This window comes from Hibiscus syriacus, unplaced genomic scaffold (assembly GCF_006381635.1).
Source record: "Hibiscus syriacus cultivar Baekdansim isolate YM2019G1 unplaced genomic scaffold, ASM638163v2 tig00116951_pilon, whole genome shotgun sequence".
NCBI lineage: Eukaryota > Viridiplantae > Streptophyta > Magnoliopsida > Malvales > Malvaceae > Hibiscus > Hibiscus syriacus.
The window spans coordinates 1,743,022-1,759,006 of record NW_024063482.1 but is presented as its reverse complement, the minus strand read 5'-3'; the positions used below and the strand labels follow the sequence as shown (position 1 = coordinate 1,759,006).

The window sequence follows — 15,985 nt, the reverse complement described above, 5'->3', positions numbered from 1 at the left end:
TCAGTACAATCGCAACCCAGTCGGTAACTCGCAGAGTGGTCGCGTCGTTCGCCAGTATCGAACGGTTGAAGCTTCACCGGGATAACTCAAGGCTTTCCTCGTTTTCTTACATTTTTCATCCGCCACTAACGTCCCCTTGCCTCACGTCCTCCACCACTGCACTCCCCTCCTCCGTGCGCTCAAGGCTTTCCTCGTTTTCTTACATTTTTCATCCGCCACTAACGTCCCCTTGCCTCACGTCCTCCACCACTGCACTCCCCTCCTCCGTGCGCTCAAAACCCATCCCTTGGGTTAGGTTATCGTCGTCGAGTAAGTGTTTTCACCCTTTGCTTTTGTTTCCGATGCTTTTAGCTGATTTTGAGTATGGATATAGTTTAATATTGAGGTTTGGATGCTCCCAGAGTAATCGAGTGCTATCTCGGACCCTGTCACCATCGTTATATGCCACCACGCACCGCCGCATGCGCGTGGGGCTCCTCCCCTGGCTTGGAATATCCTATAATCGGTTCGAGTAAACTCGAATCGATCTGAGTCAACTCAAACCGGTCTGAGTTAACTGAACCGACCACCGACCTGAGTACACCCGAATTAGTCTGACCCATTGATCTTGACCCGATCAGTTGACTTTGACATGCCCGTTGGCATGCTCGTTGACTTTGACTTTGATCGCTGACCGCTGACTTTGACCAAAAAGTTAAAATTTCTGAAAAATCATATTTTATGTTTTTCGATGTCCTGAGTTTGAATATGAAGTCTGTTTTGCCAAATTCAATCCCGGTAAGCTATATTTTGGATTAAATTGAGGTAATACTCTACTACCTTTTGTATGTTTTTCGGAACTCATTGATCATCGGTAAATGCATGAATGAAAATGATTGGTCAATTAGGATTATTTAATTATCATTTGACTCAAACTGAATATGGAATAAAGGCAGAACATTGTATAAGACTCAGACGGCTCGCAAAAAAATGGTAGACTGGTCGAAAATAATTATAAGTTCAATGATTAGTTAGTAAATAAATTGACCTCATGATCCAAATATTCTGATTAATTTCTTTAAAGGTTAAATGTCGAGAATACTTGGTTAAGAAATTACAAAAATAACTCTATGGGGTAAAATTTTAAAAATTCCATTGTACTGTAAAAAGATCAAGATTGCCCCTGAAAGTAAAAAATAACCAAGAAATGACATACTTTAACGAATTACCAAAAAAAATGCATATGTATGGATTGAAAGGAATTACCAAAATGTCATCGAGCTGCGAAATAACTAAAATAACCTATGATATTCAAATGACTGAAATATCTTTGAACCCCAAAAGGATTAGAATACCTTGAACTCTAAGATAACCGAAGTAACCTCGAGTGTTGAAGTGACCTAAATATCCTAACGACTTGGAATAAGTAAATGTCTTTGGATAAATTCTAGAAATACCAATAAACTTAAATGTTGTATCACCCATAAAGGTTATGGAGCATAACTCAATTATGTTGAGTATTCTTGACAGTTATACATCACAGAAATATATAATACCATTGAATACTTGAGTGTTTCCTCTAGTTCCGTTCAGCGGTGACTCTGAAAGTGACCAGTTCAACTAGTGTAATCAATATTAAGAAGTGATTATTCGTGAAGTATATCGGTTCAGATTATTGACAAATTTTACAGGGTGAGGATCAATTTGTACGATTTGACTCGAAATCATGATAATTCGATGTAAATTCATAATAATGCAAACTACTGTTTTACCCATATTGAATTAAGTTACTAAGAATCTACTAGAAATTAAAATGTATAAAATACCCCTATTTGCTTGAATAATGGAATCACTTCTGTCATATCTAAAATCTCAAGTAAATCTGATGTAAAATATTCTGATTACCTTCCTGATTACTTAGTGACTCCGAAAAATATCTTAATACTATATGATCTTGATAAATCATTTCCCGAATGAATGATTAGTTTGTTAGCTATCGAACCCTCTTTAATAGGGATCTCATTTCTAAAATTTTATCAAATTACAAAAGTTTTGTGGTTCCCTACCTAATAAATACCAAGTACCTCCGGAGAATAATTGGATCCTATAGCGTGTTCCTTATGTGCTATATGATTATTTTATGTCCTGAAATGTGATTTACTGAAGTTATTGTTTTATTGAATCTTTTAATTGTTCGGTATTCTGATTTACTATTTATCAACTATGACTACCTGATATGTGCTCTCTGATTATCTATTTTCACTGGAAAATATAGTCGTTCCTGATTTATGGATCAAGGAATCTATTGTTACTACTTGAACTATTTTATTGGGACAATATCTGGGTAGGCTGGAGTATGGAGGTTCAGCTCTGATCAAGTTGGTAATTCATTACGGACCTATAAGGTATTCCTTGGGTAGGCTCTAAGGGCCCAAGGCACTCCCTTAGTGTGGGATTGTATTTTAGTGTACGGATGGAGGGCATTCATGTCATTTAAATAACTACATTTTCATTTTCACAACATTCTACTGGATCATGATTTTGATATTAAAGTTACTGTTCAATATAATTTCTACTGGATAATGTATGGGTAGGGGTCTAGAGTACAGGGGTTCAGCTCTGATCAAGCTGGTAAATCCTTACGGACCTAACAAGACCCTTAGGTAGGCCCCAAGGTACTCCCTTAGGGTGGCTTCTTTGTTGTGTGCTTAGGGTAAGTCATTATGGATGCAGTTCTGGGGAAACTGCGTATATGTGTTCGGTTGGAGGGTATTACTGTGGTTTTAAAATATGTTTTAAACTACTAATGTTTTTAAAGGATTTGTACACATTTCTATGTTTTGTTAGAACACACTAGACTTCCCAATTCAATTTTCTGAATTTGTTTCTCTCTTAATACTTCTTTCAGACTGTAAATTCCTGTTTGTAACTGAATACTTAGCTAATGGAATCCGAATTCACTGTTAGAATTTGATGATGTATGTCCCTCTAAGGAAATCTATACTTTACCATATGTTTGATAACCTATTGCATTCATCTGGTAATTCTGTATTACTGAGCTTTCCAAAACTCACTCTGTTACTTACCATTTCAGGTTAAAGAGTTTGATCCTGTGCTTTTATCGACATCAGTAAAGGAGTTCCACCAGTGTTGCTTGCGGAGTACGGTGCTTGTAATGATGGGGCATGTAGGTTGTGTTCTGTTTTTATATTCAAGTCTGAAACTTGTGTTACTATTAGATATTAGTGGATTTTATTTTAATAAATAAATGATTTTATAAATTTGTATTTTATCTATAAATTATTTTACAGTTTTACATGGATTAACAAAAAATTTAAAATTTTTCTGGATTTTTACTTTGGGCCGCTCTGGTGGTCCTAATGTGACATATCGGATCAGATTGGGTCATCCGCATCAGTATGAGGGTGTTGCATACAACCTACATAGTTGATCAGAGAATCCGAATGCTATGCGGAGTAGGTATAATAACTTTAAACTCGTTAACTATATTTCCCTTTAATGTATAGACAACTTATCATCTCCTCACTGTGCCTCTTTTGAATCTTCTTCGCAGTCACCGCCCCAACAAAAAGATAAAACAAAATAGAAAATTTACCTTTGAATGAAAGCTGAAAATAAGAAGAAGAAAAAAACAAGGTTCGTCCACATGTTTAACACCTTCATGTCCACGGTGGGTCACAGTGAAATTCTAAGTTGGAGATTTCCTGCCAATCTTACCAGAAAACTCAATGGCCCCAAATGCATTGGTCGTTTCATTATAGGTCAAGTAATCATTATTCTTCTGCAGATTTCTAAATTCGAACTCACTTTCTATAGTTTGCTGCTGTTAGCTATAAGCGTACGGTTAATTGATTTCCTTCTTAAATTTACAAGCTTGGAATTTCTTGTACTTCATGCTATTCAAATTAAATTAATAATCTTTTGGAATAATTAATAAATTAGAAGAAACCAGAATAAAATACACAGACCGCTGTTTTAAAGCAATATTCCACATGAAAACCACTCCAAGAACTGCCGTACAATTCCATGCATTAAAATTAAAACTGCATGTGACTCAAGATGCGTCCATTGTTCCCCCCCCCCCCTATAATTTCATTCTTCCTTGCGGATAAAATATTAGGTGGTTCCTCTTTAGGCATGTGCACCTGTTCTTAAACAAAACTGATTAGATTACTGTTGTCTTGTTCTGAAACACTTCATTTTCCTTGAAACTAAGCTGTCAGCCAATAGTGAAATGACTCAAAGTTTCAGCAAATGCAGGCAGTGGAGGGTTTGATGACTTGTAAACAAAGCAAAATTACAGTGAATCCAAGTTTCTTCACCATTAAAAAACTGTTTTACCCAAAAAGAATATTGTTCTCCTAGGATCTGGGTTCAAATAGCTGTGTACGCAGGGTGTATATGCATTATTAATAAGCTAAGAATTTTTTGTTGAAAAGATACTACCTTTTAATCATCTAAGACTATATATTTATTCAATCATGGGGTACAAGAAAAGATTAAGATAGGAAGAAAGAAACAAAAGGATTTTCCAAGAACGATCTATGAGGAAAGAATTATCGAAAAAACAGAAGCTTACGCAAACAGAATTATCGAAAAAACAGAAAAGATTAAGATGAGGAAAGAAGAGCTTTTTGGACGGCAAACAGAAGCTTACGCAAGTGATTGTTGAGCAAAGAAAGACAGATTGAATTTGTCTTGTATTTATATATAGTAGTTAAACATCTAAAGAGATAAGTTAGAAGAGGGAAGAAAGTAGTGGAGATTTGGGTAATGGTGGGAGCAAGAGGATAGATGTCTCCTCATCTGGTTCGAGAGATGAGACTTAAATCATACATTTATCAATTTGGTGCACTCAACCAAACTCATAAATTACTGTTATATGTAATATGGTAACAAAGCTTCAGTTTCATGTTCCGTGCTCCATTACATGTTCTATTTCTTCTTTATGGTTAAAATTTGGAATAGCACAAGTTATATCCATACAGCAACTGTAAACACACCAAAACAACTCTTTAATTATAGCGGAATTAGGATGAAATTATGGGAGAAGTCAAGTTACTTATCTTTGAAACTAATAAGGTTTTAAAATGTAATTAAACTACAAAAAAATAGAGGATTGAGACTTAATTTCACTAATTTTAAAATTGTTATGTCTCAAAAAGTAATTAAACAAAAAAAAGTTAGAGCCAATACTTAATTTCATTTAACTTTTAAACTGATAATGTCTTAAAATATAATTAAACTAGAAAATTTTAGGAGCGTCAAGACATAATTTTAATGGTTTCAAAACTTATACGAGCTTAAAGTAGAATTAAACCATAAAAATTAGAGTGGGTCATATCCCCTTTCACCCCCACGTGGTTCCGCCACTATCCTTCAAAATCTCTTAAAATAAAATAAACAAGAAATTACTCCAAATATCACTGAATTTTAAGATTAAAATTTATTTTATCATTGTGTTTAAAATTGATTCAATTAAAACACTAAAAAAGTTTAATCTTCATTAATTATATTATTAGTCTGTCAACTTAGAAACAACAAAATAAAATAGACGACAGTTTCTGTCAGTATATGACATAAATGCTGAAACAAAACGATATTATTTATTATAATTATTTTGAGTCTTTTTAGGTATCTAAATAATTGGACCCAAAATGATTATTTGGTGATGCGTCCATGTCGACAAATGTTAATCACATAATCGTGTCATTACCAAATTAACGATTTAATAGTATAATTAAAATAAAATTAAAAATTTAATATTATAATCAAATCAATTGAAAATTCAACATATAAATCATACATTATCTAGAATTTAATAGTATTTGGTATAGTTTATCATTTTTCTTTAAGGGCGTCAAAACTTTTTAAGAGTTATATCTTTTTTCTTTATATTTATATATAAAATTAAATGAGGAAAAAATACTAGAAACTTTCAAGATGCCAATGGTTGAAATACAAGTATGTTTCTTGTCATGTAAATCTATTTTATATTATTTTTCATGTGTCAATTTTGATAAACACTACTATCATTATTTTAAATTTATCATGTATGTATAATAAACAAGTAATGTTCATAATAAGGCCTCAAATAATGGTTAAAATCACATTTTTCTTTTATATCTCACTCAGATATACTTTTAAATTAAAATAAACATCTGTTCAAATGATCATCTATTCCTATTTGATCATCCAATGATGAGTGAGACTCAGTAAATCTTTGAGAAAAAATGGTTCTTATTTTGAGAATATCCTTAGAAAGATCACACAAAAATAAAATAAAAAAAAGACCAATGAAACAACATCTAGGCTGGTAGGGTGACAAAGGAATATGAAACCGTATGGCAGAAAGTGTATAAGGTCTGACCATATTATGAGAACATACAAGGGTCAAACTGATGACAATACGAGATATCTCTAGAACAACATCTATATTTATCGCATGAAGAACTTTTATAATATCAAAACTACCAATAAGTATCACAATCTCTTAATCAAACAAAGTGATGAGGGCTTGGTTGATCGGCCTACTGTTATTATTTTTAAGTACAATTTAAAAGACCTAAAACAAGTCAAAACAAGTAACATGCTGCATAGGACCTCAACATGCTAGGAGACTAGGATTCAACCAATTTTATAATAAGGTGGATAGCGCTGAAGCAACTGGAGTGGTGCGTAGGACCTCAACTGCATTGTGTGATCATGTTCTTATAGTCACGATTCGTCTATTTTTTTCAAAGTGATCGGGACCTAAATATGATGTGTCTCTCGTAAGCAAATCAAATAACGAATGCATTGACAAAATTGTGTCAAAGATAACCTTTAAATGAAATACTATTTAATGTTTTCTAAATTAAGATTGTTGTTTGTTATTATCTCTTGCGAAGCTTAAATTTAGCTAATGTCTGAGAAAAAGTAAAAACCTCGTAATTAAATGACTATTCAAATAAATAACAGTAACTTCGCCCGAAAAGAATGAAAAATCGAATCCAACTAATCTACGGAGAAACCAAAGTCCTCTACGCGTTTATTCTCACGTGCCCTAACCCACCAAACAAGTCTTAAGCACACGTGTCACCAAGATAGATCCCCTCCTCTACCCTATAAAATAAAACCCTAATTTTAAGGGTCCCAAACCACACCGCAGCCGAGCCACCATATCGAAACCCCCGGAACCTGACAACTCTTTGAACACAATGTCGGCGTTGTTGGACAAGGCGAAGAACTTCGTAGCCGATAAGGTGGCCAACATGAAGAAGCCCGAGGCCAGCATCACGGACGTCGATTTCGGCCGTATCGGCCGTGACGGCATCCAATACGACGCTAAAGTCTCCGTCACCAACCCCTACAGCGCTCCTATCCCCATCTGTCAGATCTCTTACACTCTCAAAAGTGATAGCAGGTTTGATCTCCCCCTCCTCTCGTTTCAACCTTGTTTCATTTCTGATGATTTCATTCATTGTGTGATCTATTAATTGCGATTTTAATTTTTTTAATAGTTTGGATTAAATGGTAGTATCTGTTCTGAATTTTATTAATCATTGATATCATATATATATATATACTGCAGATATAATTGTTCGAATTCGAATCTTTAGTGATAACCCGTTAAGTTTTGTGATTCGTGTTCTTAAACTTGAGAATTGCATGCATGCCCTAATTTTACAAGAAGAATAAGATTCCTCCATTATGCATTTTTCTCCTCTTTTAGAATAATAATGGCATGTAGGGAATAGGGTGAATTAAAAGACAATTATAATGTTGCTTAGATTACAAGCAGTATTCCAATAATGAACCGTCTTTCCTAGCGAATATGCTTAGATTACAAGCAATATTCCAATAATATTGAACCGTCTTTTACAACTAGCGTGTACATTTGTTTTATTGATTAATTGTGTGTTTGGGGCTGAATAGAGTGATTGTATCGGGGACAATACTGGACCCGGGATCACTGAAGGCAAATGGCTCGACGACGTTGGACGTGGCGATGAAGGTGCCGCATAGCATATTGGTGAGCTTGGTGAGGGACATCGGAGCAGATTGGGATATAGACTATGAATTGGAGTTGGGACTCACCATGGATCTTCCTCTCTTTGGAGACTTCACCATCCCTCTTCGTCAGAAAGGAGAGATGAAGCTTCCTACTCTCAAAGACCTCTTATTTTGAGTTAACGCTTGCTCAGCAAGTTAAGGATGAACCTTGCAGCATCATATGTTAGAACTTATAATATATGCTTTAATTTATGGATTAAGGAAAACAAGTTTTTATAAGAGTTCAGTTTACCTTCCATCGAAAGGAAGGGAAATAAATTTTAGATAATAATAATTTCCAACTTTCCATTGCATGCATTTAATAGATTTGAAGCATAGCCATACCTACTAATTGGGGTGCATATGTCCAAAATATGGCTAAGCACTATACCTCAACCGAAGAACTGCTGTATGGTATCATCAATGAAATGGTCATTAACTTGCATTTAACCATATTTTGCGTTAACTTATGAGACTTCACAACTTTAAAGCTATTGTGGTTATAGTTGAATGAAGGATAAATTGTATAAATGGTCACTCAATTATGAGTAACTTCTTATTTTTAATATAGAAGTTTCAAAAGTAACAAAACAATCACTAATATTATCGTTTTGTAATGACACTACAACAAAACAGGTTTTTAAACGATGTTTTTTTAGTCATATAGCGATATTTTTAAGTGCTGCTAAAAACCCTTTTGGCACAAAAACAAACGCTGCAAAAGTTTGCGACGTTTGTGAACATCAAACACCGTTAAAGGTTATGATCTTTAGCAGCGTTTAAGAAAACGCCGTTATTTATCATTTCTTTAGTGGCATTTGTTTCCGAAAATACCGCTAAATGTTCTGACATATAGTGGCAATTGTGAATGTAAAATGCCGCTATTGAATACATATATAGTGGCGTTTCTATATAAGCGCCGCAAAAGATCTTTAACTTTAGTGACATTTTGTTTTATAAACTCTGGTATTGACTATGTATTTAGTGGCATTTTATTATACAAATGCCGCTAATTAAAGCTGATTTTTAGCTTAAAATGACGCTAAACCAACCTAATTTGCAAATGGTATTTTCTGTTATTTATTACCCAAATTTAATATCATTTAACAATATCCAATAACAACCACCTTAAAATTTAATTACGACTCGGATTAAATAAAAATAGTTGACATAAATAAATCAAAGTTTACAAACATTTAAGTAAAATGTAATATACTTCAACATCATTAACTAGAAAGTATTCTGAGAAAATTATAAAAAAAATCATATTTACAAGATTAATTGCAGTGTTTTCTCTTTTTAACTCCTCTATAGAGTTATATCATAGATAATCATCCCCACGAGATCAAAAGTTTCAGGCTGCATCAAAATTTTAGATGTGTAAGTTTCACTGCAAGACTGCTTTTCATTGAAATAATTTATATGCAGTTTAAGGGCATTAATCTCCAAGAGTATTCATTTACCTGTAAGTACTTGCTAACAACAAATAGGTTCAGTGCATTTTACCTTGAACTTATCAAGATGCTCTTTTTAATCATCACATAGTGTACCTGTAAAAGATTATCCTCAGCGGCTTTTGTCCGGTGGCCGTGTTGAATGCAAGTAAGAGCTCTCTGCATTTCCATGAAGTTAATAAATTGACTTCAGTATATTTGTAAGTTGTTGTCTCTCCGGAAATCAAACAAATGCCGAAGATTATGATGCTTTGACTCTTTATTACTCGATATATCCATGCCCGACATATATAACATGGATATGATCACTAACAAAATCTTAAATGAACAAACCTGATCATGCCTCCTGCAACTGTTCCTCGCTGTGGATCCTGCCAGGTCTTGAATAGATCCATTTATCTGGAATATACCAGGTCTTGAATAGATCCATTTATCTGGAATATATTGAAGCCAATACCAAATTATTTTAGACACTGTTAAGAATATTTGTAGTTCAAGTAACACCACTTCTAAAAATAATTTAAAAATCAGGCATAAACCACAGTGATAACATCAGCATTTAACAAAAGGAGTAAAATCAAGTTCTACAAATTATCAGCGCAAGGGGATGGCATATTTGGAAAGGAATGTTTAAAATTACAAATAATACAAAAATAATCTTTTTTCCGATTAGTCATTTGTAAAGTCAGGATTAAGCACTCAAAAGTGTCATGGTTACAATCATTTCAAAACTGTTAAGAAGGCACCTGAAACAAATGGAACAACAACAAAGTCTTTATCATGAAATACTAAAATGCATGCAAGATTGTCAACAAATAAAGCCAAGCAGTCAAAGAACTCGAGACAACTTCTAGCTATTGACAAAAATCTAATCAGCAAAACTGTTAAAACCGGTGCCTATCTTGAATACAGTCGAGCAAAGTTGCAATACTTACTAACACTTATTTCAGTAAGTTCACAAATAAGGAAAGAATCAAAAGTAAGGGGCACACAAAACAAAATAAGACGAGGAGCTTGATGCAGCTCAAAAAAAAAACCAGCTCAAACCCTGACACCAAAAAATCAAAAGTCCAAAATGAATTAAAACACAGACATGAAAACTAATTTAAAAAATATATATTTAAATTCTCAAATAATTCCTGCATAGAATTCCCAGTCCCATCGAATGAACAATGCAGATCCATAATTTCCCAAACTAAACATAGAAGACCAATTCCTTTTCCTTCAACAGATCAGTTCCAAGCAACACAGAGGGGGGGAAATACTGAGAACGACATAAATGCAAGTAAACAAGGCTCCAATTAAGCACATTCCATAATCCAAGTTTACTAGTGAGCATAAAATCAGAATACAACCTAAAATATTTTGGAATAAAAAGATACAACGAGCAATTTAAAAAGCATCAGAAATACACAAAACAGGGGATAAAAGTGAAGGAGATGCAAGTAAACAAGGCTCCAATTAAGCACATTCCATAATCCAAGTTTACTAGTGAGCATAAAATCAGAATACAACCTAAAATATTTTGGAATAAAAAGATACAACGAGCAATTTAAAAAGCATCAGAAATACACAAAACAGGGGATAAAAGTGAAGGAGAAAATGTACAAACCCAGGTCAGTTCCAGCTTTTAGTAAAGTTAGGGTTTGCCTACTACAATCAAAATTCCTTCTGTAGAACAAAAATTTGAAGAAAGAAAAACAAAATGAGTTTAATAACCTCACAGAATGCTTGATGCGTGTGGGGAGATCTTAAACAAAAAACAGAAAAGAACGCTAGAGAAGTGAAAAGCCTTTCTTAAGTTCTTCTACAGATAAATGGAGCAATGTTTCGAAAGTGCTTGAGATTTTGTTCCTCGTTGTGGTCCCAAAAAAATTTAAAAAAGAAAAACAAACTAGCAGAAATTCATAATTCTGAAAATACTAACAAAAGTGATGTAGACAGCAACAAACAACAACTGAGGAATAAAAGAGTACCTGATTTTGAGCCTTGAGGAGTGATGAAGGCGCGATGGTGGTGACTGACAACGTTACTAATGGCGACTGCTACCCCGATTTGATGAAGATGCAAAGTTAAGGATAGAGGAAGAACTTAGGTTAAAGAAGATGATAAAAAGAAATTAGGGATCGGGCAGGAGAAAAATTGGTGGTTTTTATTAAACTTTGAGACATTTTTTAAATCAAACGCCACTATAGAACAAACAATCGCGGCGTTTTCAAACCAAACACCACTAACGGTTCAACATATTGCGGCGTTTGTTTTAAAAATGCCATTAAAGAAGGATTCTTTTGCGGCGTTTGTTTAGAAACGCCACTAAAGTACTAGGTTTTAGCGGCGTTTATTAAAAAAACCACAATATATGTACCCTATTGCGGCGTTTGTTTAAAAATGCCACTAAAGAACGATTCTTTTGCGGCGTTTGTTTAGAAAAGACACTAAAGTAGGATTTTGTGGCGGCGTTTTTTTAAAAATGCCACTAAAGTATTTATATGTAGCGGCGTTTGTGAAATAAATGCCGCTAAAGTACGAGTTTGCGGCATTTATGGAAAAACACCGTTAATGTTACCATTTTGTGGCGTTTTGGATATAAACGCCGCAATATGTATAAATTTAGTCGTGTTTGCTTTGAAAACGCCGTTATATACCTGTTTTATCAGTCAACTAATCATTGACAATTGTTAGTATAGTATGTTTGGGCGGCTGTGTTGGCATTGTTTGGCCATGTTGACATCTTTTGACCAGTCACTTTGATTCCTACTTAAAAAAATCTAAATCTCAATTGTAATCTTCCTTTGCTATTCATGTTTGGCTTTTTTTTCTTCATCCATCAAACCATCCGTTATTTTCATGTTTAGTCTCTTCATTTCTAAAATCATTGTTTTCTTGATAAAAATTTCCCTGGAATCAAAACAACTATGGCGATGCCTACTAATGCCATTATCATTCTTAGTGAATATTTCTTTAGAATCCAATTTTAAGTGCAACTCCAAGTTGTTTCCTTTCATCTTCAGTCAAGATCTCATCAAAACTCTTCATTCTCTTCTTCATTTCCATTGGAAGTTGCAAGGAACTAGTCACCTGTCGTGGCTCCATGCACCCTCCTAGATTTGATGCTAACAACTACGTTATGCATATCATACACCTTAGCCTTCCAGGCACCCACCATTTCTGTTTTCTCTTGTCGCCTCCAAGTCAACTGTGGCAAAAGAACTGCCTGTGGCAAAAAAAAAAAAAAATACTCTGATCTGAACGTTGAATTCTAAATCCATCAAATCCAGCTATAGTCATATCAGCCCTTAAATTTGCACCCCTCTTCCAAATTTTATATGTACCAGAAGGAGCAATTCGTGAAATAAAATGTAACACATAACTAACAAAATGGAAAGTGATTTCCATGTAAAAGTCTATCATCCTTCGCATAGTTCCCACCAAACGAGGCAATCTTTTACACCATTTTGCCCATCCCAATGGTTGGTAGTTTTGAACAATAGTCATCGCAATAGCCTCTTCCCTATTACAAATTGCTTTCTTGAAGTGCACTTCATCCATCTTCATTTTCCAAGCACCAGCAGCCATAGGCATTTTAGTTGCAGTTTCATCACCGAGTTTAACAGCCAAGTGAAAAGGGGTATCTCAGGAACATCAAGCTTATCAATCACAGAAGCGAAATCTTCAGCCTTCGCTTCCTCAGCCAATGAGATTGCTTCTGTTCGAATTTCGTCTGCATTACCAAGCCTTGGGAGGGCCTCGAGTATCCTCCTCAGACTCTCATAATCCCTCGTTGCAACAGTTTTGTGCACGGGACTATGTGCATACTTAGAAACATCGATACCAACCATGCCTTAGGGATCCAATCTTTACTTCAAAAAATAGGATTCTAAAATTAAAGATCTCTATTAATAAGAAAAGAAAAAGATCTGCATTTCTTTAAGTGAGAGTCAATGTGACTGGTCAAATGGTGTCAACGTTATCAAAAATTGCCAACTCATATGTCCAAATGTGTCACATTAAATTTTTCTGATTACGGTAACAACAGATAATAGTAATTGTTTTATTACTTTTAAAACTTTAATACTGAAAATATAAATGGACTCGCACTTCAATGACTATTTAATGACTGCTTAAGTAGTTTATCCATAAAAATCAAACTCACCTTTCTCATGTTTTGTTAACCCTAGTCATTTTTCATTGTTTTGGCTATCCTATAGGTTATCACAAAAATCCTAACTTTAGTCTGATCTCCTCTTATTATCCTTCATCGTCTTTATTTCCGATCACCGGAACTTATCATCGCACAGCCTTGTAATATATAATTAAACATTAAATTATACCCAGAAGCCACAAGAATATATTGTTAATATGTGAGATATCTTGATCATTGAAAATTGAACTCATTTGAACCTTCTTTCTAGTCTGAACTCACAATCAAAACAAATTAATGTTGGAAACTGAGTATTAAATACAGCAGTTGGAGCAATAAATCTCCCACCATTACTTCGGTAATGTTCTCTTTTCTCTTCGCTTCATCAAATGGATTCTCCACCTCTCCTCAAATGTCCACCCAATCCCATTCATCTCCTCTCTATCACACCAACTTAGGCCTCGGCTACTCCATCGCCGTCGCTCTTGGTTTCCTCCTCCTCCTCTCTATTATCCTCCTCGCATCCTACGTCTGCTGCCGCCCTTCTTCTTCTTCTCCTGCTCGCGCCGACTCCGACGGGATCATCCTTCCCAGAGTTGTTTTCATTGATGAAGACGATAAAAATGTGGTCGTGGGGCTTGATGAAGCCATTATAAATTCATACCCCAAGTTCCAGTTTAGTAAAGAGGCGGTTGCTGTGGGTTCTACTAATGCTAACACGACATGTTCGATTTGTCTATGTGAGTATAGGGATCTGGAGATGTTGAGAATGATGCCTGAGTGCAGGCACTGTTTCCATGTTTCTTGTCTTGATGCTTGGTTGAAACTTAATGGGTCTTGTCCAATTTGTCGGAACTCGCCACTTCCGACTCCGCTTTCTACGCCTTTGTCGGAGGTCGTGCCTTTGTCTCAGCATGTGGCAGACCGGAGGAGGATGAGGTGACTTCTTTTTTTTCCTTCTCTTTTTAAGCTCAGTATCGGTGGATGATTTCTCATGCACAAAAGAGAGGCTAATTAGTTTATTTGTTCCTGAGCGTGCATTGGGTCAAATCCATTACTTGTTTGCTTTATTCATACATTTTATTTTCATAAGTCCTAACTTAATTTTTAAATTTTTTACTTTGCACCAATTTTTATAAATCAATTTGTTCTTTCTTTCTGTATTTCTGCAAAATAACATGCGTCACTAAATAAGTCCTACGCCTGGTTCTTATAATCGGATTTTCTCTAAAATTCGAGTTATTAAAACCGATGGAGCTTGTTCGACATGGTGTGCCGGAAGTATATGACTGGGTGAATGGGCGATGCAGTTAATACTTATGAACCTTTTCTTATTTAGGAAATTAAAGATATCAATTCGAAGCGGCGTAGTATTTTCTAAGCCCGATATGGTGATGTCGAATCTCACTATATCAAACTCAATTCCACAATCACTTGAAACTTTGATCTAATCCGCATGTGACTGTTGACTTATGTTACTCGTCGAGATGTTTATCACTCAATTCCATCTTTGATGACAAAGGCCTAATGGAAAAAGCGACTAAACCATCATAGAGTAGTTGTTTTGTAGTAAGAAAAGCTTGTAGATTCAGAACGAGAGACATGGGAGTATGTAGTTAGGCCATAATCGTAGTTTAATGTTAGAAGTCAGATGGCCGGCAGGAATTGTTTGTAGAAATATCAGTCCAAGGAAATTCTGAATTTGGATCTATGTTCAATTACTTGGTTGCTTACGGATAGAGAAATCAATGGAAAAGAAGGGCGTATCCATGATTAAAAAAGAAAATGAGAAAAAAGGGGCTCCTCTTAAACCTCAACACATGTTCCCAGTTTCGTTTCGGATTTGTCTAATGTTTCAAAATAAGAGACCATTTTAGTAAGTTTGATTTCAGATTCATCTCACAAGATATATACTTACATATTCACAAATATAATTTTAGTATGATTATATATATATATATATATATATATTAACAACACACATTATTTAGATGAAACAGACAAATAAAATTTTAAAATAAATATTATTAATAAATTAATTAATTAATATTCAAAATTCAAAATATACATATATCTACATCTCACGAGTTGAATAACATAGAATAAAACCTCCTTTAAACTAAATGAAATAGAAAAAGAAATAATATTATATGTTAAAAAGAGTGTAGAAAACAAACAACAAAAGCATAAACCTTCATCGTAAGCTAAGGTGGAGCCCACTGATTGTAATCCAAAGCCACCACTGAAAACAGACATCTTTTCAAATGCCACCCCATCGTCCCACTACATGATAGCCACGTGTCCTAATAAGCTGAACTTTTCGGAAAACGCGCCGCCCTCCATTTCTGGACCCTAC

General features: G+C 34.7%; 2 protein-coding genes and 1 pseudogene across 2 annotated transcripts; 2 read left to right on the top strand and 1 right to left on the bottom strand.

Moving 5' to 3' along the window:
* The first annotated feature begins 7,166 nt into the window (after positions 1-7,166).
* On the top strand, positions 7,167-8,207 carry LOC120189156 (desiccation protectant protein Lea14 homolog). Its single transcript, XM_039192490.1, has 2 exons — positions 7,167-7,405; positions 7,918-8,207. Exons 1-2 carry the CDS (start codon positions 7,200-7,202, stop codon positions 8,168-8,170), a joined length of 459 nt encoding a protein of 152 aa, XP_039048421.1. The 5' UTR covers positions 7,167-7,199; the 3' UTR covers positions 8,171-8,207.
* Positions 8,208-12,287: 4,080 nt separating this feature from the next.
* Positions 12,288-13,327, bottom strand: LOC120188977 (annotated as a pseudogene).
* A 661-nt stretch (positions 13,328-13,988) lies between these two features.
* LOC120189155 (RING-H2 finger protein ATL67-like) lies at positions 13,989-14,598 on the top strand. Its single transcript, XM_039192489.1, has one exon. It carries the CDS (start codon positions 13,991-13,993, stop codon positions 14,570-14,572), a length of 582 nt encoding a protein of 193 aa, XP_039048420.1. The 5' UTR covers positions 13,989-13,990; the 3' UTR covers positions 14,573-14,598.
* Positions 14,599-15,985: the final 1,387 nt, after the last annotated feature.